This window comes from Coturnix japonica, chromosome 2, assembly GCF_001577835.2.
Source record: "Coturnix japonica isolate 7356 chromosome 2, Coturnix japonica 2.1, whole genome shotgun sequence".
NCBI classification, from domain to species: Eukaryota; Metazoa; Chordata; class Aves; order Galliformes; family Phasianidae; genus Coturnix; species Coturnix japonica.
This window is the reverse complement of record NC_029517.1, coordinates 128,064,170-128,091,189: the sequence shown is the minus strand read 5'-3', so window position 1 is coordinate 128,091,189 and position 27,020 is coordinate 128,064,170. Positions and strand designations below refer to the sequence as shown.

The 27,020-nt window shown below is 40.4% G+C and overlaps 1 protein-coding gene across 1 annotated transcript in view; it reads left to right on the top strand.

Moving 5' to 3' along the window:
* Positions 1 to 22,248, top strand: part of NDRG1 (N-myc downstream regulated 1) — a 37,550-nt gene extending 15,302 nt beyond the window's left edge. Inside the window, exons 4-16 of the mRNA XM_015856327.2 lie at positions 6,875 to 6,980; positions 8,588 to 8,708; positions 10,405 to 10,467; positions 12,463 to 12,523; positions 12,994 to 13,080; positions 14,490 to 14,546; positions 15,100 to 15,203; positions 15,565 to 15,621; positions 16,660 to 16,711; positions 17,483 to 17,530; positions 19,370 to 19,405; positions 20,575 to 20,626; positions 21,555 to 22,248. Coding sequence (XP_015711813.1) covers positions 6,875 to 6,980; positions 8,588 to 8,708; positions 10,405 to 10,467; positions 12,463 to 12,523; positions 12,994 to 13,080; positions 14,490 to 14,546; positions 15,100 to 15,203; positions 15,565 to 15,621; positions 16,660 to 16,711; positions 17,483 to 17,530; positions 19,370 to 19,405; positions 20,575 to 20,626; positions 21,555 to 21,820 — 1,110 coding nt within the window. The 3' untranslated portion in view covers positions 21,821 to 22,248. The remainder of the gene's footprint in view (positions 1 to 6,874; positions 6,981 to 8,587; positions 8,709 to 10,404; positions 10,468 to 12,462; positions 12,524 to 12,993; positions 13,081 to 14,489; positions 14,547 to 15,099; positions 15,204 to 15,564; positions 15,622 to 16,659; positions 16,712 to 17,482; positions 17,531 to 19,369; positions 19,406 to 20,574; positions 20,627 to 21,554) is intronic.
* The last annotated feature ends 4,772 nt before the right edge of the window (positions 22,249 to 27,020 follow it).

Genomic DNA, 27,020 nt, shown 5'->3' with positions numbered 1-27,020 from the left:
TGTAACCCATTATGCTATTAAAAGTTTCCAAAATACTTGTGAAGCCTGGGGAGTAGGGGAAAGCAGTAAGCAATCGATTTTTGGTAGTACCAAGAGTGATGGGATTTTCCATATATTCATTTACACCCTGCACACAGCTGTTCATGAAATACACTGCCAGGTCCAATGACATTTTTCCATTTTTCCCATGCCTTGTGTGTTTGAGAGGTGACTTTATAATTCTCTCCTTTTTTCTTTTTTCTTTTTTTTTTTTTTTCCCTATTTTGAATTATTTTATCTGCATGTGCTGTTATGATTAGGTTTTGTTCTTGATGGCTCTTAAGTTACAACTAAGGGTATTAGTGCTGGAGTCAGATTGGGTTGGACTGGGAGTGAGCAGTGAGTGTGCAACTGCCTCAACAAAAAGGGTGAGCAGTGTGTTCCCATCGGTGAGGACAAGGAGTATGAGTTGGAGACTGAGGCTTGCCAGGTGTCTTGTTTATGTTAAGGGTGTTTAATGAGAGAGTTAGATCATGCAGGAATAAGGGAAGCTATTGAGTTTTTTTAGTCTCTTGTATGTACAAGTGGAGGTTCTTGAAAAATAACCCTGTTGAATGCTGCAACATCTTGCACTTTGTTTTCACTACTTTATATTTTATTAAGTGCTTTGCAAATTGGTTAGAAATCCAGCAGAAACACTGCTGTCACTTCAGGGACAGTTAATACAAACACCTCACCGTCTTTTAGCAGCTCTTAATTTTTTAGCAAGAGTGTAGCTTATACTAGTCCCACATCTTCGCCTTCATCCTTTCTAGCACTGAAATCCACTGCCTGAAGTCTTGGTAGAAGTTCTCATCATCTGACTTTCTGCAGGCCTGTGCACAGCATGGGAGGAGCTTGTTGTTTGGGCCCAGATTGACCACTTGTTCTAAATAAATCTGAATCCCAGATTAAGTCTGTGAATAGGAATGCTGCACCATTTTGATTAAAAATCTAGAAGTGACCTATATTTTATTTCTATTCTTGGAATAAATTTACTTGGCTTGTAAACAGTGTGTATATATATAGGTTTTTAACTTGCAAGATCAAATTCTCTAAGCCGTTTTGTTGGTTTTTTTCCCATGTTTTGGATTAACTGTCACTAATCCAGACCAGTGGTTCTTGTCATTTAGCCCTGTTCTGCCATCTCTTGCTTTTTTTAATGATGTTCCTTTCTTAGACTTTAATCTTTGATTGTTCTAGTTCGAGGAGGCAAAATGTGGGAAAACAAACTCAATCCCTTATTTTAAGAACTGCTGCTGGAATGAGACTTTGCTCTGGTGCTTAAAACCACAAGAACCCTACCTATGCATCTTTGAGTTCCTTTGTGGTTGGTCTGTGAAGATGGTTTGAAGCTGTTTTAAGAACCTTGATGACTTAATTCATTGAAGAGATTCTGGAGGATCCAGATGACTCAGAACTGACAATGAAGCTCACATGTGCCCTTAGTGAGAGACCTGTCTCATGAGCTGTGTTTGGCAGAAGGAAGCAACTAGCTGAGAAAGGATCCCAAGACTCAGCAGAACACTCCTTTAGACTCCATGTGTCAGTATAGGGATGTGACAGTTCTCTATATCACTGTCCTTTTGCAGACAAGTTATGCAGTGCTCAGTTAATAACTTCATTTCTGTCATCAGTGAAAAGTAGTGTCTGTCCATGATGTGTATTTGCTCCAAGAATAAATTTCATCTAGCTACTCTGATTTGGAAAGAATCAGGCTCTTACTTCACAGGCTATTTTTGACAAACTTTCCATTTTTGAAGTGACCCACTATATTACAGAATATCATCCTCCAAATTGCAAGATTTGTGTGTAGTTTTTCTCTGGAAAATAGCCCTAAATGGAGCTGGACTTGATGATCCTTATGGTTTCCTTCCAACTCAGTATATGATGATTAAATGATTCTGTGAGTTACTGGGAGTTGTCCAAGGCCAGAGTTGAATGGAAGAACTGACAACTCTGAACTCCCATCACTCCATACTGTCTATATTTCTGCCTGTGGGGCATACCTGAAAATGTAAGTTAAGTTATGCCTCCCAAGAAGGTGACTGTTCCTGGCCAAACCTATTTTAGCACAGTTCAAGATAAGCTGGTGCAGGGAAGCATGCCCTGTGCTGCTTTATGTTGGCTGAATGCCCAATGTGCTTTTATTATATTTGCAGTTTAGAGAATTGGCCTGTTCTTTTACCTGTTAATACTGGCATCCAGGAATATATATTTTCCTGCTGCTGTATGCATTCCTGTGGCTCTATACTTCAGAAGTGAGCAGCCTGCCAGAACACTGCTTTTTCAATAATGAAGCAAAACTTTCCAAGCTGTGCAGCAGCTGTAGGTGGCAGAGAAGAGCTTGTCCTGTGCAATTCAGGGCTTGTGGCATGAAAACTCACTAGCATGCAAGAACCCCTTTCCCTTGCCTGGGGAGAGGGAATGACCCTCCACACATGCAGTGGAAGACAAATCAGCATCGCGATGTGATGGTGTGCGTTTCCCATTAGCTGTGGGCCTTGGCAGTTCATTAGATAAAAGAAAAGTGTTTCCTTTTAGGTCTATGAAGGATAGGGTAGGAGACAGTTGAGTTACTGTGCTTTTGCAGATCATTGTCACTCAGTGCTGTCTGGACTAGGAAGAATTCCCAGGGAGGAACTATCACTATCAACAGCTTCAGTTCTGTACCAAAGTTATTGTTATTTGTGTAACAGGTACATATACAAACAGGCTGAAAAGTGGTGCAAATTCCACCTTGGCAGAATCACTTGTTTTAAATCTAAAAGTTTATGAAACCTTAAGCACCCAGCTCACAACCTGAACTGGGGGAGTGTAGTACTGCTAATTTCAAAGAGACATCCCAGTAAAAAGAAAAAAGATGAAGGAGAAGGAAAATCAAAAGGGAAAAAAGAGTGTATTGGGTTTTTAGCGTAACAGAGGATGAATTGAAATAATTATTTAGTGTAGAAGAAGATAAGGGGGAAATAACTGAAGTAGGGTAAGGAGGATTTGAAACATAACATTGTAATACCATATTAAAAGCTCAAATGCTTTTCATCTGCAACATATGAAGGAAAATTGAAAGATAGCATAAGCAGGTATTAGTATATTAAATTTCTTAAGTAATATGTACTTAAAATACACTGTCTCAGAGCAATTTGTTAAAGAGGTCTGATGATTTTCCCTCCATGCTGGGATAAGATAAGGGAAGGGAAATGTATTTAATTAGTATGGTATAATATAAATTAAATAAAAACATGAGACAACAACTGGGAACTAAATATATCTGAAAGCCTAAAAATAAAGTGAAAGACTATGTTTTATTTAAAATAGAAAATGCTTTATTTTAGGAAAATGGGCAATGTCTGTGTGGTTTTCCCTTTTAGATGGCAAAGATGGTTTGGTTGCATATTCAGAAAAATAGAGAAAAAAAAAAAAGAGTTCATAAACATGTTGCTCCTTCTATGTCTTTATCTGCCAGGATAGAGAGAGGACAGAGTAAATGAACTCCCCTGTGTTACGGTGTTGCCTCCGTCCTATAGACCCATAACAGCATATCAAAAAATGTCAGTTTGACACAAAGAAAAAGAAAATCTGTCATAGAAGGGAACAACTTCCTTCAAACCCAGTTAGTCTGTTTTAAATTGCATGTATTGTAGGTATTTTTGTATGTATTTTAGAGTACTTAAAGAAGGACTGCACCTCTGTTGAAGTGAGATGTGAACAGATGGCGTGCTTGTCTTTATCCTTCTATCGGATTAGTGTACCTTGGATGTTTTTCTAAGATAGTGTTTTAATACAAATCAGTTGGTTGAAGAGCCTCTTACTACAATGTTGACGTTGATTGGGGTGTGCTGCCATCTGTTTTCAGTGCTCTGCTTTTTGAAAACATCCGTGCCGACATCACGTAGACAAATCTCTTGATCTTTAATAGGATCAGTAGGGATGTTGAGTTGTTGGCTTGGCATCACTAAAGAAACGAGTTTAAATTGTTTTTTAGGAGAAAATTGTGGGCATTTTTCATTAAGAGTTAGCACTAATGGAGAGCAGTGCAGCACTACTACTATTGCATCATAAAAGCCTTCCTGTGAAGATAATGAGGAATTAAACTAATAATTAAACTGATGGTGACTTTTGCTGGTAATTAGATGTGTGGTGTCCCATCACTGCTGAACTATTTTTAGGTTGACACTGAGTTTGAATTAGACTCAGGATTCCAGTTCAGAATAATTAGCAGTGGAGGTCAGTGGAGTGGGCAGGTTCAAGTGTCTGGCTTTGTCACAGACAGATTTTCTTCCTGTCCTGCACAAAGAATGAAGAGCCTTAAGAGTTGAAAGGTGGTCTCTCCTAAGGAAGTGTTCTGGGCTGTTGTAGGGAAGGTCTAGCAGTAAAAACCTGATGATAGAGAATGTTGTTATTTTCCAGCTGAGGAGGAGATTATCTTTCACATGAAGGTGTGTTATTCATTACTGGTGCTAAAATTCCCAACCTATCAATTCTTATGTTCCTTATTGAGAATAATCTAAATGCAGAAGGAAGGCTAAATGTGGAAAATATTAATTACTATTGTTGTTAAGTGCTATCTACCACTATTGCAAATCTCTCTTCTGTATGATTAAATAATGAATATCTCTACAATACTCATCTTTTGCCAGAAGTGAAACTTTGTTTTCAGATGAGTGATACTGAAATGTTTTAAACTAAGTAAGTGCACTTTGGAAAACATATTTAACATTTGAAGTCAGTCTTTGTTGCATTGCTGTGCAGCATCATTCTCATCTGTGTGAAGTTTTTGATTTATTTTTCTTCTTTGTGGAAACTTTACTCCTGCCTTATAGTAAGGAACCTGCTTCTAATTTTATGTCGAATAGGTTTGAGGTGGTTCAGCATTTGAGCTAATGAAACCTCAAATTAATCTATATTTACCAAAGCCTAATTGAAACATCACCAGAAAATACTGTGCTAATCACCTGTTCCCAGGTTTGAAGGTTGGCAATTTGCACATTGTGTGACAGAGTTCATCTTTGATGTCTGAGCTCTACAGAATAAGAACATCTCCCGGTCAAACCTGACGCAAATCCTATTTAAGAATGACGTCCTCCTGAGTTAGTCTGTTCTGGGTTTTCCGGCTGGGCACTGTGGGTGTCATAAGCCTGTGCTGAAAAGCAGCCTCCATATAACCCGGTTTCCTACTTGGGGAAAGTAGGAACCAGCTCCTGTCCTCTCTCTGCTTGCTGGATTTATCACCCTGTTTTGCCTAAAGATGGTACTGGATGTAGAAGACACAGCATACCTGCTAAATAATGCAGTGAGTATGCAGAGGAATTAACCTCTAAGGAAGCAGAAAATCTGAACAGTGGTGTTTCAGCATAGTGTAGTTCAGGCAGCATAGAGACTCTCCTAGTATTTGGGGGCAGGGAGGGTCTTGATTTGTTGTTGTGGTCATGGCTTAAAGCTGATGTAAATTGCAAGGAAAATAGGTGAAATGTGGAACAGTGCTGCTTAGCATCCTTATGTTCAACAAAACACATAGTAAATTTCACATATGAAATTACTAAGCCATGATTTAGATTGAAGTAATTTGTCAGATCTCAGAAGCTGCTGTATTTTGCTCTGAAGTGGTTTTTGCAGGGGCTGTATGGTCCTAATTTCTACAGCATAATTTGTAGTAGGTTTAATTTAATTTAACTTGGATTTTGCCTCTGGGCATTGTTGCAAAGAGTAAATAAAGCCAGGCAGGAGCAGTATGCTGAACTGAATGACATGGATATTTATTTGTATCCTATGCAGAAAATATTCTTACTGAATATTGAAGCTGGTCACTAACTGCATACTGCTTTGATTCCATGAGAGTAACTGTAAATAGAAGAGAACTGTGATTCCCCTTACATATATTGTCAAGCTAGCAAATTGGTTGTGTCTATCTTAAGTGCAGGTGTGAAAGAAACAAAAACTGTTCCATACTTTGAGGATATTGGTATAAAAAATAAGTCTTGTTTATCCAATGTAGACATCTAGCAAATTAGATGGTAACGAAGGGGTCTCTGATTTGATAATAAAGGTGTTTTAAACTCATTAAATAGTACAAAATCCAGTTATGTCAGATAATAGCCATGGGCTGTTTAAGGTTGTTTCTGTGATAATCACCACAGCATTGCTGTAGACATATTACTCTGTTGCAAACTTCATTTATGCTTAGAGTTAAGCATAATAGCAAGTCGTAAAGTTAACTCGCATAGCTGTTGTGTTTACTGCAGAAAGCTGCTCTGATCGCAAGGCCCTGCAGTGTGATAAGTCTTTATGGTGAATGGAAACATTTAGTAGAGTGCTTTTTAGGAGAATATTACTTATTTGCTCAGTTACGATAATTCTCCTAGAAAACAGAAGTGTTTTGGAAACTGGCACCATTGTAAATGCTTCTGGCCACACTTGTGAACCATTGTTATTTTAGCCATCTTTCCCCCAAACTACAATTTGAAAATTTTTTTTCACCTTCATCTTTATTTACCTTTTTTTCTTTTTTAAAAGCTTTTTAATTATTATTATTATTATCATTATTTTTTTAATGCTGACTGAGTTGTTGTCAAAAGCCATTTCCTCAGCATCAAGTTTGAGCTAACAGTGTGACTGCTTCTGTCATTGGCTGTCAGCAGCAATTGATGACAGCTGTCTGTAAAACGTTAGCAAAGAGCCTGCACCATGGAGAGGCATGGAATGTGTTGGCATGGGAATTGCAGAGGTCTTGGGGCTGAAGAGGCTGTGGACAGCTCTGAGATAGGGCAAGAGCTGTGCTAATGGTCATGGCTGCAAACACTAGGGTGTTAAGTAGAGCCCTTCTACAATCTGACAGTTTCATCTTGTTCTTTGTCAGGAGCAAGATGTGGAGACCATGCATGGCATGGTCCATGTCACCATGTGTGGGATGCCCAGAGGGAACAGACCCGCTATCCTCACGTACCATGACATTGGGTTGAATCGTAAGTAAGCTTTCTCTTTTATTGCATAGTGATAGCCTGGTTGGTTAATGCTGTAGCTGTAGCCAAAAGTGTGGGATCTGTGATGGTTAGGAAATGTTTCCCAGTTCATTGCACGCTTGTGTCTACTACATTCTCATAGCAGGTACCAGCCTTTGTGCCTAGCCTAATTCTTCTCTTATGGCAAGTTTAATTCTCAGATTTACATACTCCTGAAGAAAATATTTGGAATATTTCACTTAAATGGGCAAAAGGATGTCCTGGTAGCTTGTAGTGACTGTGTGAAAATGCTGTAAAAACATCTGTAGAGGAAGGCTGAGGCTGTGTTGAAAGCAGGATTGACAAGAACGCTGCTGTTGCTTTGGCTTGTAAGTTCCTGCCTGAAACCAGTCTTACACTTCTGTGGGTTTGTGTGGATGGCATGCCAAATCAGAATGATGAAATGAAAGCTGGTATTGTATCTTTAACCAGTATTAAGAAAATGACTTTGACAAGTGCCTTCTGTCTTATCTGTCATATTCACGAATATAACGAGCTAGATGTCCAGATCTGCTGGTCTGTTCTTCTCACTAGTACTCTGTTTCACGCCATTTGCTGTTTGTTAGAAAGCCATCAGTTTTAAAACTAAAAACAGCTGCAAATCTTTTAATGTCTGGCTTTTGGGGGAGAGGAAGTAGTAATATTAGAAGAAAAAAAATCTTTTTTGCCTGTTTTTAGTAGCACTGTCTTATTTTATTTTGGGATGTCAGTGGATCAGGGCAAAGCTTAATCTGGGTCTCATTTTTGAATAAAGCTTTTTTCTTTCTAGTGATGAAAAAAATAATAATCTTTAGAGTGTGAATAAGCTTTCGTTTTAAAGGAGAAGGGAGAAAGCTTTATGCTTATCTTGCATATTCTCCTAAAATTGGATTTTAGCTGAAAATATTGTATATTCTCTATTGACTTTTTTTTGCACATTGTGCAGTAAGAGGACATTAAGAAACATGTACAAACATTGAGTCATTTTCTGTGCGTATCAGAGGTGGTGATACAGAATTCCTGCTTTCCCTTCCAAGAGGAGGACATGCTAACCTTCTCCCCACACTAATATTTGTTAAACATCAGAAATCACATCATCTCAGAGCTGGGGGCCTGCAGCACTCAGTATCCCAAAAGGACACTTTTGTCTTGAATTGCCTGCTGTGAGAGACACAAATGTAATGTTTATCTTGTAATACTTGGGCAGAAAAACAGGTCACGATCTCAGAGCTGGATACCTTTTTCACCATCTGTTTTGACATAATCCAAAGAAAAATGGCTGGACAAGTAAATGGATAATTTTACCTAAGCCAAAACTCGGTATGAATATTCCTGATGACAATTTATGTGTATTTTACTTTTGCCTAAGGAACATTTTCTTGATTTTGGTTTATCAAGACAACAGGACTTCCCTTTTCTCAGAAATAAAGGATTGTCACTTTTTCTGAGCTGATGGTAGGAACTTATTAATCTGCAATCCAGGTTTCAGCAGAGGTATCATTAATAAACAAATGATTTTATTATAAATGCAGATTTACTAGTGAGTGGACTGTTTAATCTCAGCAAAATTATTTCCTATTTTCATTTTCAAGACAAAACTTGCTTCAATCCTCTCTTCAACTTCGAAGATATGCAGGAAATCACCCAGCACTTTGCAGTTTGCCACGTGGATGCACCTGGTCAGCAGGATGGGGCACCATCTTTCCAAGCTGGGTGAGTTATGAGGGAAACAGCCTCCACTTTCAGAGTTATCTTTTGTCAGGTGCTGGAAAAAGAGCCCTGATCTGTGATTCAGCTGAAGAGCAATTATAGAAAGAAAGTTTTCTTCTGAATGCTGACACTTTCTATTTAAATTTCCAGAGCTCTGCTGAGTTTTGCACGTTCACAGTAAACTTTGGGTCTATAACTTTGTGTTTTATTGCCAATAACCACACTGCTTGTAAAGCAGTTCTTTGACAGATGTTTACATCTGCCAGTTTTAGTATTGGGCTACCCTGTAATGACATCCTACCTGCAAATACAAAACAAGATTACTATAAACAAAACAGTCATCCACGACAGTATCATGTCTTTCCTAAGTCTATAGCTTCTAGGAAATGTCTGCATGGTAATTGCTGGTAAATAGATCTAATAAGCTTTCTGGAAATTTTAAGTAGCTGTACAGTAACAAAGTGATATAACCCATTGAATTACTGTATACTCTTGACCATGTAACATATATGATGTTGTAACTCTTAGAAACTTGCGAGTTTTGAGTACTTTCTTTGCCCAAATGCTTGACCCATTTAGTGAAATAAGGTGGATTTGCCTGAAGATGCCCCTAGGAGGGGAGTCAGCTTGGTTGCGGAAGAGAGGAGCCAATATTCTGAGGTGGGAGACAAGTCAAGGGATAGTTTTCTGTAAGAACTGGGTATTAAGGAGCTTCTACATCCCTTATTGCATGAGCTGTACCTTCTTAAATTTTAAGCTGGTCTGGCTGAGGAGGTCATCATGGGCCACGTTCTGAGCAGAGTTAAATGCAATGGCCCAGTTGTCTGCTCAAGCAGGTGACAAAGCTATTTCAGTCACTTCAGTTTGTGTTTCTTTGAATCAGAAGCTTTTAAGTGTCTTAACCTTCATGTCCTAAACAGGCATTAACATGTCTGAGTTGTCAACTGTACAACAGCCATAGTCTCTGCTAGTAAAGACCACTGCTTCATCGTGCTGGCAGCAGCAGAATCTGTACTATGTTCTCCAGCTTCTTATAGTGGACTTTTTTTTCCATTTGCTGCTCAGTAGAGATATTGTTAAAAATTTTCTCCTTTCAGAAGTTTATTGCCACTCAGCAGAAGAACAGAACCATTAACATAGAGCTGTTTTTGTCAGGCTCCTTCAGCAGCTTCACAGCCTTCCTTTTGGCTTCAGTTTTTCCATTAGTATTAATAGAAAGTTTTCTTCATTTCATTGCTGTAGAAATGTACATCCTTGAAAACATGCAGGTAAATATTTTCCACAGATCTAGATCACACTGCAGTAGTCTGATTCTGTGACATGTGGGAACCTTTTTGTGGTAAACCAGAAGTACAGATGTGGTGAATGTGGCTGGAAACTCACCTCTGAAGTTCAAATACTTTATAGGTTTTAAGTGTTGACTTGCTTTTTGGAAGAGAATTGCTGTGCTCTGTTTTGCTCTCAGCTGGAGTAGACATCTTTCACCCTGTAACTCACATAAAGTTTCATACCGAGTATGCTCATATTCCTGTGAAATCACTTAATTGTACTTGCTCCTGATTTAAATTCAGTGCATGCTGACCGTGACCTGGCAATGGACACATTTGTTACTTAATCTGCAGCAACCACTTTTTCTCTCAATACAGCAGCCTACTCTACTGACCGTGGCATAGTAACTCACAGACATGTATTTTTGTAGGTACATATACCCTTCCATGGATCAGCTGGCTGAAATGCTTCCTGGAATCCTGAAACAGTTTGGGTGAGTGCAGGGTTCTTGACTTATTGTCCTCCTTTATTGTCTCAAAAGGCATCTGTGCTGCTCCAAATCTTCAAACAAGCTACCTGACATTTTCCTGGAGCTACAGTTGTGGTTGTTTTTTAACCCCTCCATTATAGTTGGCAACCTTTTGACTTTGATCCTGAAAGAGCTTATTTGGTCTTTTTTTGGAAAGTTTGTATATTTTTAAACAGGAAGCAATTTTGACTGAAATCACATGAGCCTAATTTAGGGGTTTCCTCCAGTTTTTTGTGTTCGTAGCCCTGACAGGGACAGGACACAGACAATCTGTTCTTCCCACCGAAGCAACCCACGTTTTCCTGTGTGGTTAGCAGAAAAAAAATGCAGCTCCATCTGAAGACACGTAATGTAGAGTTTTGTTTCTGTGGCTTGAGTACATGTAGGGGGTCAGTCCTGACTCATTAGGCCACTTCTGTAAGTGCAGATTCAGATTGCTGATGCTGAGGAACTTGGTGAGAGTTCATGTAATCACAGAATGGCTTGGATTGGAGAGTTGGATCATCTCGTTCCAGCCTCCCTGTTCTTCTGTTGTGTACCTGCAGCAAGTTGAGCTGTATATATTCCTTCAAAGCTTTGTTTTAACTGGAGCCATGCATAATGCCTTCCCTACTACAGAGCTAGGGCTCCAGATGTGCAATGAATCATAGAGTCATTTGAGTTGGAAGGGATTCCTTAAGGTCATCTAGCCCTACTGCCCTGCAATAAACAGGACACCTGAAGCTAGAGGTTAGAATCTGCAGGTGAGCATCTCGCAGGTATTTTCAGACTAAGGAGACAAAGTCTGACATTCAGAGTTAGGCAGTCTTGGAAGACAAGCAGGTTGGGCTGCTGATGGAGCCCTCAGTCTCAGACCACCACCTCACTTTAGACAATGCTCAGCGTACAAACCAGTTGTTACAATATCTTGACTAGTATACCTCCCTGATCTCACTACCTTCCTAAAGAAAAGGTGTGGTTTGAACCTCCTTTTTTGAAATCAAAGCACAGTATTGGCCATTAAAAAACAAACAAACAAAAAACACAAAACAACATGCTAATGTAATGCCAATACCTTGAAAACCATCTAAACTGGAGTTAATTTACATAGCTTGATTTAATATTGTAATGAGAATGAAATCTTTCTCAAGATATTTTCCTAAAAGCATTGCATAACCTGTTTTTCTAACAGGTTTTGTCTAGTCTCCCTTCCATGTATTTTCTAAGACCTTGAAGAGGTTGCTTTAGAACCAATTTGAGCAAAAGCAAATATTTGATTTGTCTCTGCCCTGTTTAGTTCTGAAGTTTAATCTCAGTCACTCCAGCAACTGGATAGCAGGAGAGGTTTCCCTGCCAGCTCCCTGCTAGAGAGGACTCGGCGTCACAGCTGAGGGCAGGGGAGACTGAGGTGGGGTTGTTGTGTTTTGACTGTAGACCACAAGACTCTATCTTAGAAGTTTTTCTGGCAGAGGAGCCATTTCCTTCCAGAGTCAGAACAATGCTGTTGTTGCTCTATGTATTTACTTAAGGATAAGTGAGGATTGCTGCTGGGCTGCAGTGCGTGAGGACCAGCATCTGCTTATCTCCTAAAACCAACTAGTTGCTGTGCCCAACTCTGTACTGGTGGTATTGCTGAGAGTCTATGGTTTGCTTAAGCTGTGATCTGCCCTTTCACGGGTGTGTGCAAGAAGAATCATTGAATCATTAAGATTGGAAAAGATAACTAAGATAATCTGATCCAGCCATTAACCCACCCCACCATGCGCACTAAGCCATGTGCCATGTCTGCCCTGTCTACTCTACCTACCATCCCACCTCTACAACCTCCCTGGGCAGCCAGTTCCAATGCTTGACCACTCTTTCCAAGAAATTTTTCCTAATATCCAGCTTGATAGGAAGGCTGCTGATAGGGTTTTGTTTATTTTGGTGCTCTCTTACTGATTTGTATCTTCCATCTCATGGCACATAACCGCTGTGCAGGCTGAAGAGCATTATTGGAATGGGAACTGGAGCTGGTGCCTACGTCCTGACCAGATTTGCTGTAAGTTTCATGGAGCTTTCTTTAAAGCCTTGAACCCAAATTCCTTGAGCTGTTGCTGCCCCCATAGGGTGTGCAGAGAATTCCTGCTCTGCTGCATGCATTTAAGCAAGCAGCCAGGCTTTTAAGCGAAATGCTCTAGTCTGCAGGATAGCTCATCCAAAAGACCTAGATTTTCCATTCTAAAGCCTGAGCTCTACCCAGTTAATTTGCAGAAGGTTTTTTTAATGGGAGTTCTCTATTTAAACTGAGGGTGGGGAAGATGTTAAATCTTAATGTTCTCCAGCTGTTCAGTTGAATTGCTTTAATGACTTTTTTTTTTTTTTTTCCATACATACGCTTGTTTTGTGCAAGATTTAACTATACCTACATCCTTCCTCTCCGGGAGATAATTTTCTAGTTTAAATTTTATGTTGACTGTCAGCTTGCAAAGGACACACAATGAATTTTAACTCAAACCTTTTCTTTTGCAGTTAAACCACCCAGACATGGTGGAGGGATTGGTTCTCATTAACGTAAACCCTTGTGCTGAAGGTTGGATGGACTGGGCAGCAACAAAGGTAAACATTTTTAAGTCAGAAAAATAAATCATGCTGTGAGGCTGTCAGGCATGAAAAGCTGGACGAGCTTGTGTGTCAAGGCAGGGCTGCAAAGACAAAATATCTTAGGGAAATTTATTTTGGGTTTATTTTTTCATTTACAAACATATCTCCTATAGGACTGGGGATAAAAATAAGTGCTGCTAGGAAGCACGTACCCAACAGCTCCATTATACCACAGGTTCAGATAATTCCTGAGAGCTAGTAATGACTTGGGAAAAATCATTTTAACCTGGCCATGAGATAGGTTTGGACAGTTTTCTTCCAATTAAACTTCAAGCTTAGTGTTGCTTTTCTTGCCTTTGGCTTTGTTTACAAGCATGGTCCAAAATATTAATTGAAGCACAGAAAAAAATACTCTAAACAGCATATCCCTGGTTTCAGCCATCTAGCTGAGTCTTGAATACTGAAAAGACTCAGAAAAGAGCATTAGTCACGGTTACTCTGGACAGACTGTTTGTACAATTTGACTTCTAAGTGAACTTGTTCACAAACAAAGAATCCACTGCAAACTTCATTCTTTTGTAGCTATGAGATTACAACGTGGGGAAAACGGTGGTGAGAGCTGGTTTCAAACAGCCTCAAGGAGCTAGTAGAGAAATAGGTATAAATGTTACATTATGCATCACCCAGTTTTCACTTACTAAAACATTTTTTCAGAGGAGACTGAAAAAGCTGACACTTTCTGTAGTATTTAGGATCGTGTTGTAAAGAACGACAGTTACTATGAACACATAAAAGTACAAAAATTAATGGTTTGTCTTTTAAGCATACATATAGGCAAACTACATAAATGTCTCAGAAGACATTAAGTGATCTGGATGTGTATTTGTTAACTCATCTACAATGAAATATAGCAGTTGACCCTTATGGGTTATCTCATCCAGTATTTCTCCATGATTAAATTCTTTCACATCTGTGCCTCTGCTATCTGCCTCTCCTAGGTGCTGTCAACCTCAGGTGTGCAGCAGGTCCCTTGTATCCTTCCATCTTTCCAAATTAAGAGCATGTATTCTGCAAAGTGACCTCTAAGGTCCTTAGGTTTCAGCTCCAAAGTACTGTCATTGTGTTAGGAATGGTATTGGACAGTGAGGTTAAATTGTGCACATCTGTCTGATTTTCAGGTAGTAATTCTATATATACTTATGCCGCAGTAGTGTGTTCATATCTGCATTAGTAAAAACATCCTATGAGATCAACTCAAACATAATCAATGCCTAATGATGTTATAGTAGGAATAGAGGGGAAGAACATCAGTCCAGGATATTATACATAAGAGCAGCAGAGAAATATCCATTTTCCTACTTAAGGGTAATTAAAAGGTTTCAAAACGTTTTAATATCACATACTTACATAATCTTGCTGTTCAGATTTCAGGTTGGACAAATGCTTTACCAGACTTGGTTATTTCACATCTCTTTGGAAAGGTAAGCATGTTCCAAACATTATTCTAGTGTTTTCAGTCATATGTATTTACTTCCTGGAGCTGGAAGAGGGAATAATCTTTCACTGAAGTAGCAAAGTTTAATTTTGAACTAGTGGGATAGGATTAATATTTGTATTCCCAGCTCTTTGAAGTGTGGATACTGCAGTGATGCTTGCTGAGTGCCAAACAACCAAGCACGGTGCTGTCATGGCAACTCCAGAAGGTGTAGTTACCAGTTTGGCTAGCTGATATTTAAGCTCAAGTAGAGCACTAGTCTGCTTTTATACGTTGATATCCTTGTACCTCTGGGAAAACTGCTTACTAGTACAAATGACGTTCTTCAGTACAAGCCTAATCCTAAATTGAAAAACGTGGAACAATGGTCAGATGCTAATATTAACTCTGGGTGATAACACTGAGTGCTACAAGTTGCTCCTGCCCTAAGAGTGCACTCCTGTTGTATGGATATGAGCCTGATACATGACTGCTGTGCCATGTCTTCAGACTCTCTCAGAAAACAGCCCCTGTTCTGAACAATTCTGTTTCCACTGTAGGAAGAGATTCACAGCAACCATGACCTGATCCATACTTACCGTCAGCATATTATTAATGATATGAATCAAACCAACCTTCATCTCTTTGTCAACTCTTACAACAGGTAAACAGATTTACCTGATTTTTAACTGGAAACTGTTTTAAGTTGCTGTCCAGCTCTTTTTCAGTCACTGTTACTTGTATGGTGGAGTTACTTGTTTTGCCCCATTATGAAATTCTACTTGATAAGAACCTTTAAGGATCTCATGTAGTTTCCATATGGGAGATGTTCCTTGTGCATTTATGAGGAGAAAGATGGTATATGTGAACTTTGATACTTCAGTTTAAAAGCGTTTCACCATCAGTTACGGAGCTTTCTACATACATTAACATATTGTGTGTCCATGCTTTCTGTAAACTAAAATTTGGAAGCATCTGTTAAATTTCAGTGTGTCAAAAATATTTGTCTTCTTCATTTCCTTTAGTCGTCGAGACCTGGAGATTGAGCGTCCCGTTCCTGGATTAAATGTTGTCACCCTTCAGTAAGTATTTTATTTCCCATCAGTTCACTTGCATGTGGTGTGAGCCAAGAGATGGAATCTGTGGGTGCATTGTATAGACATCACATAGCTGTAGCTGAGTTTTCACAGGGCTCTGTAGTTTCATCTGGGAGCTGAATTGCTGCAGAAGTCAGGGGCATACAGCAGGGAAACTTCCCCCTTTTAAACTTCAGAGCCTTATTAACTGAAGTATGCAGACAAGTAGTGCCTGCCATGTGGTGTGTACTGCAAACTCGGGCTTACAGACTAGATGTATTTAGCTTGAAAGTCTGGCCTAGTTAAAGGGAACTGTGGCTCTGGATGCACTATAGCCATGTCTACCCAACTAGAGAATCATAAGCAGAACCAATTAGAACAATAAAGATCTTCAGGAAAATGAAACAGGTGTGAGAATGGTTATGTACCAGATTTTTTGCTTTTCACTTACACTGCATTTTGTAAATGAAATAGTTTTCCAGTCCTCTACTGACCTTTAAGCATGGGAAACACTGGCTCCGTCTGTCAGAGTGGTTGGAATTAGCTGACAATCCAAAAGTTAGAGCTGGGGGAGTAGTGGGGAGAGGGGTGAGACTTTGAGGCTGATACATTCAAATCCTTAGTAAAGAAACAAATAAACAAACAAAGAGTGATGGAAAGGGGTGAGGAAAATGGACAGGATCTCAGGCAAGGCATCAGAACATCTCTGTGTATCTGCACTTCTGCTGTGTGAGTGACTGAGTACTGGCACTGGATATCCAGAGAGGCTGTGAGGTCTCCTCCCTGGAGAGTTCCAAAAGCCTCCTGGATGTGGTCCTTGGCCCCCTGCTCTGTGTGTCTCTGCTTCAACAGAGTTGGGCCAGATGGACCCCAGAGGTCCCTGCCAACCTCAGCCATTGTATGAGTCTGTAGTATGGGAGATTTTATTTGTGCCAGGAATGCACAACACAGTTTTCACACATCTGTCTCATCCTTTGCAGGGCACAAAATGAAGCTGAGGGCTGCATCACAGAAATAATAGTGCTTTTGTATGCTTCCTTGCAGGTGCCCTGTGCTCCTGGTGGTCGGTGACAGCTCCCCAGCAGTGGATGCTGTGGTGCGTATATTGAGCCCTCATTACCACAGTGTTGCTAGGCAGATGACTCGAGATGCTTAGCCAGCCCAGCAGAGCTCCCAGCAGCGCAGCAATCTCGCCAGCCATCGAGTCAGCCCAAATGGCAGTCCTCTTTCAGACCGTGGGAGGGCTGCCATTATTCCTGTTTGTTTGTGCCCTCTGTCTGAGCATCATTGTTTAATAGCTACTGCATTAAGAACAATTGCCACAGCAGTTCCAGTGAACTGCAAATATTTCTCTTTAGAGAGGAATCTGCTGCTGGTATTTGAACTTGTTCTGTGGCACTGGAGTCCTGCCCTGGGTCACTATGGAAGCAAAGAGCTTCTATTTGTCTATTATTACTTGCCCCAGATGACTGGGTGATTTCAAGTACTGTGCCCTAACAGGCATGCCCAGACTGCTGGCTGGTGGCCATGTGGCTATTTACCACTTGGGATGCTACCAGATGACCCCAGATCACAAGATAAACAACCCTTGTTGCCACAAGAGTACCAGACACACATGAAAAAAATCCACAAGCCCTAGATAATGCGTTTGTTTATGCATGGAAAAGAATACAGTTGTGTGAACTGACACTCATTCAGCTTTATATGAAAAGATTATATATAGTGTGGATATATATATACGTTGTACTTACACAGAAGTCTAAGATACCCAAGTTTGTCTGTATTAAGCCAGAAAACAATGTTTTCAGCAAGCAATTCATATTTTGTATCTTGTTACCATACTTTATCTTGCTCTTCTTTCACATAGGTTGAATGCAATTCAAAGCTGGACCCAACAAGAACAACACTGCTGAAGGTAATTAGAGACATTTCTTTTGAAATTAACATTCCCCTTATTTAAAATCATATGGTGTCATTGAAAGAGCAGAACCAGACACAGTAGACTGTGATGCAGTAGAAGTAACATAATGAGATTTCAGTTGTGATGTAAAAGGGTAGTGCCTTCAGAGTAAGAAAAGAGAGGCTGTGAGAAAGATGAGGACAAACACTTTAACAAGGTCTGTTATGATAGGACAAGAAGAAATGGTTTCAAACTGAAAAAGAAGATTTAGACTGGATACATGGAAGAGCTTTTTTACAAGAAGGGTAGTGAGACACTGGAAGAAGTTGTTGCCCAGAGAGGTGGAGTATGTCCCATACCCTGCGACATTCAGTGTCAGGTTTGATGGGGCTCTGAGCAAACTCATCTAGCTGTTGGTGTCCCTGTTCATTGCAGAAGAGATGGACTGGATCTTTAAAGGTCCCTTCCAACTCAAATGATTATATGATTCTGTGAATATTTTATTATAAACCAATCTGGGGGTTTCTTGTCAAGGCTAACAGGGAACCTCACAGATTCTTCTCCATTCTATAACACCAGAGCTGAGACTTGGAACGCTTAGTATTTCATTTACCCATAATGAATCTACCAGAACTGGCAGAGCTGACCTTGGTGTTTAGAAAGGTTTGGAAAAAAAAAAAAAAAAGAGCCTTCAGAGGAGTGGAAATGCAAAACAATCCATTATAGTTTCCTCAACATCTCAACAACTTTGAGATGAGTAGGGAACTGATCTATCCTGCATGGTATTGACATCCATCCTGTGTGGACACAGTCTAAAACAATTTCTGTTTGGAAATAACTTCTGTATTTTCCAAAGTGTTGGGCCAACAAAACTGCAAATACTTGTGCAGTCTTTGGCTGGTACTTGGCATTCATAGTATGGATGCAATCTCTAGCTCATTAAGTATGAGGAGTATAATAGCATGCAAACAGTGACACAAGCTTGGTCATTCTTCTACTGGGAAATTCTAATGTACTTCTCTTTACTAAACTGTCCAGAGGAAATGACAGTAGACAATTATTGTTTTAAATCCTTTTTCCTCCTAATGTTGTGGAGTTCCAACGCTGACCTACCACGTGGCCAGGAAAAAGCTGACAATATCTCTAACACTTGTCAGTGGCCAACCTTTACCCCTCCGAAGATATGGCTGATGCTAGAACCTGCTGCAGGCCTGTTTTGCTGCTAACTAATCCTAGATAGGATTTGGAGTTTCCTGTAATTCACAACTCAGCTGTTTTCAGCTTGTGGTGTGCCTTGGAACAGGACTGTTTTTGTTGGGATGACGTTGAGGGGTGGAGTGGCAGGAAAAATGAAGTGCTCCAAGAATATTGCATGCACTCAAGATAGCTTTCTAATTTGGCTTCCTCTGTTTCCCTTGGCAAGTCAGGCTGATGCTTGCTATCCACAATCTCAGCAAAGGGTTTTTACCTCACCTCTGAGGTTTAGGCATTTGTTTTCTCACCTCTGTCATTAAGGTCAATACTACATCACATTACTGTAATTCAGAACTGGAGGTGTAACAAGGACTGTCAAGCTAGTTTCTAAGAAACTGATCACTTCCTATCAAAAACATTTATCTGTAGCTCTAGCTGATGTTTTGCCTGAGGGTCAAATCACTTCTGAGGTTTTCTTGGTGCAATCATAGCTCTGGTGAATGCTCAGTTACTTGCTTTAGTAAGCTCATCTACATGTGTATTACTCATATAACAAAAGGAAATGCTTTCCTGCCAGATTACTAAAAAGGTCATTTTAGTGTATCCTGAGCACATGAGTTCCTCTGGCAATACTCTTAACTGTTCTCATCCTCATTTCAGATGGCTGACTGTGGTGGGCTCCCCCAAGTTTCTCAGGTATGATTTGGCCGACGGAAATCCTACTAATCCTGTTCCGTAGTGTCCCAGGCTGCAGTAAATAATGGGTGTTTTCCTCCAGGGTACTTGCTGTTCCCAAATTTCAGCCAAAAGGGTGGTAATGATTTTTTGAATAATTAAGTCAATCGGTCATCTCAGTGTTTTTTCTTTAAAGACCAGTGAAGCTCAGAATCGGGTGGGTTATTGTTTCCACTAATTAGGTCTTAACCAAGGAAAGGTTTGATGTGGGAATGAAATTATATTATTTTATGCCTGCCTACTAAAGTAACATAGACTAAGGCTTTTGCACTCACATTTTCAAGCAATATTTTTATTTGGACTATTTTTAGTACAGATCAGGAAAGTGGGAGGCAGGGAATAACAACACTGTGTTCTCATGTACACTGGCCTGACTTCACTGAGAATTAACTGGAGTTTCTGAAATACGTTTAGGTACAAATCTGGGGGCTGCTAGTAAAACCAGGCTGGGAAAGTTTAAAATGTAACTATGTTCTAGTTTTACTTCACTAAAAATGCTGACCTCTAAGTCACGTTTGGTCTGTGCATTGGCCCTCTGTGATAGATTCCATTCCTTGCAGTGATTCAGATAAAATTATGCTTAAAATATTAATAATATCTGCAAACTCAGTAACTGAGGTAGAGGCTAATCTGGCTACTGTATCATCAGCAGAGAAAAACAGTGTGATCTTCACTGCAAGAACATCAGTCATACAGTTGTGCTTGGATATTCCCACTTAGATTTAGCCCTGTAAATGTAACTGTTGGGTCTGACTGCTAAGATTTATTCTCTGCTGGTTAAGACCCAGTATGAAATGCTTTGCATAAGGCCAATTGCTTTGCTTTGATTCATCTGCCTAAATAACTGCACTAGTAAAGTTCGGACTGGGCATAGACCACTTAGAAACACGTCTCCAAAATCTCAGAGTGAAATGCTTGTGTCCATTTGTTAATACGCTAGGGCAAGGAAGCAGATGGGGGAGGACAATAGTGGTGTTTCCTCTTTAAATGAAAAATTTGAGGAAATTCAGAAGAACGTAGAAAATATTTAATATGTTCCTATTCAGGTCAGACATCTGTGGTATCTACTATACGGTAATATAACTAAATTGCTGATCACTGTGTACAATAATACTCTGCTTCTCTTACAGCCTGCAAAGCTTGCAGAAGCTTTCAAATACTTTGTTCAGGGGATGGGATACAGTAAGTATTGGTATTATGGAATGGTTCCTGTAACTATCAAATTTGTTGGGTATCTAAGCATTCAGAGAGCCTTTTGAACATTGATATTTGGCCTTTTCCGTGTTGGACATACATTTGCAAAAGGAAAAAAAACACTACCAGTAGTGTCTTAGAGAGGGGCTTTGAGTCCAAATCATGTTAGTAGAAAGCTTTGTAGATTGTTTTCTATTGCAAAGTAATTCTCCGTAATAAAGGGGAAGTTCCTTTGCCCTTTTTTTATTTATCTGAGTAATTGCATGTAATTCCCAGGCATCTCATCTAATCCATGTTTTCCAGTAATGACTGTTCCTCCTATTCTGCCAGTTCTTTAATGGCCAGTTAGTTAAGGAAAGGATGCTTCCGTGTTTCAGAGAATGTATAAAAGTATCCTTAAACTAAATGGCTTCATTCTGAAGAGTGCAGTAGGCAGCACTTCATAAAGCTGCAGAATATATCTGAGGCTTTCGGTGAGGCTTGAGCTTGATATGTGGATCCCAGCACAGGTCTGCAGGTGATCTACTGTATTAGCTACAGGGGAAACTTGCATCCTTGCTTGCATCTTCCATTTTGTTCTCCAAGCCCTGAAAGTTAAGGTGGCATAGTGGTGACTCCATTCAAGATGAGTCTGAAGTAATAGTCATTTCATTACCAAACTTGCACCCTCCAGCAACCCCAACTGCCTCTATAAAGAACAGGAACATGGTAAAAACAATACTTCCACTTCTATGTGTGAAGCTACCATGAATACTGTATTCAGCATGGATGGGTAGTTAGGGCTGGAAGTAAGGCAAGGACTTTCTTCCAAGCTTAGACAGCAAGACTTTAATGAAAATCTGTTAGATGGTTGGACTAGACCATCTTAGTGGTGTTTTCCAACCTTAATAATTCTGTGATTCTGTGATTCTTCCAGTGCCCTCTGCTAGCATGACCAGGCTGATGAGATCCCGCACTGCTTCTGGCTCCAGTGTAACCTCCTTGGAAGGACAAAGGAGCCGGTCCCACACTGGGGAAGGCACAAGGAGTCGGTCCCACACTGGGGAGGGAACTCGGAGCCGATCCCACACTGGAGAGGGTTCCAGGAACCGCTCCCACACAGACACACGCATTGAGCTGACGCCGAATTCAGCCAGCAATGCTGAGCAATCAGGCCCCAAGTCCATGGAAGTGTCCTGCTAAGCGTGTGCGGGAGGTTTAAACTGGTCACAGTTTGAGAAAATAAAGGATGCCCCTTGTGTATCACAAAAACATAACTGGTATTAATCTCAAGCTATTCTGTAGGATGAGCTCTGTTCTCCAGGGTCTGATGGGGACCAAAGAAAAGAAGCATCTCATTTGCTCTATCATTTCTCTTGTAACTCAGACAGTTGCTGCTATTGTGCCCTCCTTCAGTGGATGCCAAATTCTAAAGGAAACTTGCCAAAAGCTGATATGGTTGTAAACACTTCAGAGTAAAACCAGACTCACTCAATATCGTTCTTCAAAATCAATTACACACCCCTTTATTTCTAATTCTCTTGAAGTAAACTTGCATAATTTGAGATGAGCTTCAAAGAGGGGGAGAAAATCACTATTATGGACGGCTTGTTCAAAAAAAAAAAAAAAAAGGAAACAAATGTGTCATGGCCTCATGTTGAAGCTGGAGTTGAATGCATTGTATATAGCTTGACTTCAAATGATAGAGAAGTTAATGTATTGTGCATTTATAGGCCTTCTAATTCATTAGTTTTCCTACATATAATAATATACTACTAAAATAGACAAATTTAATGTGACTTTAAGATGAACTAAATCTTTAAGCTTTTTTTATTTCACTTTTTTGAGATCTAGTTCCAGTCTTCCTTTCTTTCCCCCTTTCTAGACCCTAAAATCTGCTTAGCCAAGTGAGGACATGATTAAATTCTGTAAGCAAGGAAGCATCTCCTCTTTGGGATCTTGGGCCAAAGGGTTTACAATGCTAGAAAGGTTGGTGTAGTCTGTGCAAGTAGGGTAGCTGTACATGCCAGAAAAGCAGAAGCAGCTTGATTTTTTTTTTACTTCAGACGGCTTCCTATCTATGCAGCTCAAGTTTTTGTGTCCAGCACAATTGGAAGACATTCAGAATTCTGTAAGTACAGCCAGATCCAGCTGTTCTTTATTAGGAGAGATGAATAAGTGTGGAATGGCATGTAATTAAACGCTGTACATTCTACTGTGGCTAATTACTAGATTTGAAACTGAGATCTCACTGGTGCTGGGAAGCGTATTTGAGAAAGTGATGGAACGACAGTACTGTAACTGCATAATGCAGTGTTTAATGACTGTGTAATGAACTGCTGGTTCTGCATCTTTAAGTTACTGCCCCAATACCTTGGGTTACTTCTTTTGATGTTGGTGGCTTGCTATCTTTCTGCCAGTCAGATTTTCAGAGTTGGATGTTGTTGAGTTTGTCCTTCAACATGTCGTGGGATGGGATTTCCTGAGTCCCAGTGCATACCTGCTGCATTGCAGCCCTTGCATAAACAAGAAAACTCAAAGACTGAGCAGTTAAATAGCAGATGTTAATACTTTGGGATTGCTTGTTCAGAAGAATGCCATCTAGGTTACTTTATATTGACTAACTCAGCTCTCATGTAGAATATCCGTAATGGTTTGTGGGAAGAACAGACAATTTCAAGAAAGAATAAAGCTATTGTGTAAAGTCTATCAAGAAAAGTTTCTTAATGAAGTATTTGTATTTATTTCAAAACAAATAAATTTGTAACTTTGCAATGTTGTGTGTCTTCATCTTTTACCAGGAGTACAGTGATCTTTCTCAGTGGGAGCATTTTTCTTGTCACTCCTTTGTAGACATGAAATCTTTTTTCTAGTGCTCCTATTCCTACCCTTCCCTGCTTTCATGCTCTGAGCTTTTTCTTTTTTCCCCACTCCAGTGTACTATTTATACTAAGAAAACACAAAACATTTCAGTATCAAGTGCTACTGGCTGTTCAAAATACTAAAGAACAATTCTCAGAAAGAGTGGTGAGGCATTGGCACAGGCTGCCCAGGGAAGTGGTGGAGTCACAGTCCCTGCATGTGTCAAGAAATATGGAGACGTGACACTGAGTGACATGGGTTAATGGAGGGGATGGGTTGGTGGTTGGACTAGGTGACCTTAGTGGTGTTTTCCAACTGTAATGATTTTGTATTTCTATACAGTCCTGTCTTTCTGACAGGAATTGGTATCTTCCTTATTGCATCCTTTCTCTCCTCAGCCTAAGTTGCAGAATTTTAGGTGTGTGACATGCCACCTAGCTATCTTTGGAGTTATTTTTGCCTCTTGACTACACTGCAGCTACCCCTCTGCCTTTCTAAGTGCTGTTCTTTTTTGACGTAATGGAAGAATCTCACTTCAGAACAGTAGGGATGACTTATCCCCCCTTTGCAAATAATTTTTGAAAGCAAACTCCAAACATGAAAGAGAGAGGAATCTGACTCAGGAAAGAATTAAAGCTTTGTTTTATTTCTGTCATTAAAGCAGAAGTACAAGTTTCCTTTCTTGTGCCAATCTGGGTGCTGGTAGACCACTCTGGTCTGGCTTTATGTACGTTGGCACTCAGCATCAGAATTGTTTGAGCTGGAAGGGACTCTTAAAGGTCATCTAGTCCAACTCCCTTGCAGTGAACAGGGACACCTACAGCTAGATCAGGTTGCTCAGTGCCCCATCCAGCCAGAGCTTAAGTGTCACCAGGAACACAGGGCATCTACCGCCTCTCTGGGCAACCTGTTCCAGCACCTTACCACCCTCTTACCTAGTGACCAACATAAGATACTGTGAGTTTGTGGGATAGGGAGATTTCGTGGCTTTGATGGAGCAATTTTGACAGTCTTTCCTCCTGTATCTCAAAAAAATACTGTGATACGAAGAGACAAAAGCAAATATTTGTCATGTCTGAGCCTTGGTCCCACTAAATGTGATTATTCAGCAGTTGTTACTGGAGTGTAACCAGTAGAGAGATCAGTTTGGTCAACCACAGCCTATGCCACTGCCAGTGAAAACGGGGGGAATATGTGCCAACACATCTTACAAAAGAAGGGCAAAGTTATGTTCTTCTGTGAGCTTTTATGGGAATGACTAATCATTCCTTCCGCAAGGACACCATGGTGTGTCTGTCAAAGCCTAGGCACTTAAGTTTTTTTAAACAGGGAGGAATGCATCCAATCCTTCTTGTAGCACAAAGGGATCTGTGAGCACTTCTCAGCAGCTGGGAGTTGCTAGGACCACTATAAATGTCAGCTCTACAACAAAAAGCATTCATTTGGCAAGGAACAGTGTGTACCTGTACAGAAAAGCTGGAGGGCTTTACAGAGAAGTGGTACTTTACCTCTTAAAAGGAGTTAAGTCTCCATTTTTGCCTGCAGCACTGGGTGCTTTAGTGGTGCTTAACCTGAAAAGATGCAAGTGGCCTACAGGTTTATGAAAATGTATTAAAAAACAAAAACACCCAGCAACTCCTACAGCTGGCAAGAGCCTCAAGATCATTTTTGTAGTGAGGGGCCCACATCTGAACTCAGCACTCAAGGAGTGGCCTCCAAGGAGCAAGGAGTGCCTATGGCAGAGAGGAAATTCTGATTAGATAGCAGGAATTAAACAGTTCAACTTTCATAGTGTTCCTGGGGTTACTGAGAGCAGAAGAGAATGTGCTCCTGACTGCTCCTTGGAACCTGTGCTAGAAGGGATGTAATTGCTGAAATCAGAGTTCTTTCCACCTCTGCCTGTGCCTCAGCATCTACTATGCAAAAATCAACCAAACTTCAGTGGAGCCATCCCTCTCCCTGTCTTTGCAGAGCAAGAGTGGAAGTGGATGTACCAATGCTGCACTAGCAACGCAGGACTTTTGTGCTGAAGGATGCTGCTTCTCTATTTAAAAGTCTCTAGAGACCAAACAGCTGGAAACTTTAACCTAGATGTGTTTTGGGGGGTGATTAATGTCACGTGATGCAAGAGATGGGCTGAGCTGGAGGAAAAGAAACAGTTTATAGAAAAGCTGCTTATTTTTCTCTTCACTGCTGGAATCCTCTTCCTGTCTGTTTTTGTGTCTGTTGCAATCCGCACTGTGCCAGTAACACGCTGTTGTTTTCACATTCAGCAGTCTCACAAGTAACTCGGTCTGCCCTCTTCCCACATTCTGTCTGCTTTTGTTTTGCACTGTTTTGTACTGTGCTGTGCTATCCCACATTCACTGGACCTGTAAGTCGCCCTGGATCCATACATATCAACAGCTGATTTGATGTGTGGATTTAGTGTTTCCACCGAGCCAAATATAGGCTTTATGTTGATAGCTGATAACTGCTGTGTCTGATGCTTAAATAACCAAAAGAAAGGATGTCAGGGTATTTTAGGAGATCAACCCTTCCCCCTTTGCAACAGACAGACACAGCCTCTCACTGTTTCTATCTATTGCTTCATTAAGGGCTCCATTCATCCTATAAACAACACAGCTGCTGACCAGTGTTGGGAAAAGAGAAAAAAAAAAAAAAAAAGGCTTTTGATTGCAACTACCAAACAGTCCAATGTCTGTTCCCTGCAATCCAACATGGGGATCTTTTGCTTACCCAGCAGCTACTGGGGGCCAGAGCAGAGCTGTTATTTGACTGCAATTAAAGAAGCAGTCATCATAGCCCTTACCCTGTGTACCTCAGACACTGGACACAAACATCACTGAGCAACCCCAGAAGAGACCAAAAGTTGGGAAAGGGGTTATAGGAAGCTCTTCCTTCCCATGCAGCACATAGTGCAGTCAGTACTGCTGTGGTGAGTTGTGACCCACAACAGAGCTGAAAACAGTCCTTGGGTGACCCGCCATGCACTGCTATTCCTTGTGGCTGAAGTAGATTATGATATTCAGGTCAAGGTCAGTGCGTTAAGAGCACTGGAGGCAGGAAGAGCATTTTGCTGGGTGATTGTACTCAGGAAGAACTAGGGCAGCTCTTTGCACACCTTACAGACATAACCCATGGCAGAGGGCAGGAGGACATGGAAATTGTTTCATGTTCCCACTGGGTCAGGAAATCCCCTTTAGATTTGTAGGAAAATTCTGAAAATTTTAATATGATAACAGTTTAACTTGTCTAGAACTAAATGATGGGATCCTTACCAGGCTCAGCTGTGAGCATTTGTAAATACTGGGGTATGGAACAATGATTCTTTAATTAAAAAGGGTTTTTCCATGTCTTTAATAACCTTATTTAAACCATTTCTGTCCATGCAGCTGTTGCAAACAGGTTATTCTTGCAGCTTCTAACAAGACATAATAAAAAGTCATGCTTAGGGAGGTTGAGTAACGCACTTGACTTTGCTGAAAGAGCCTAGACAAGGCATCTGAAGTCTAATACTTTAGAGACAGAAACAGGCCTG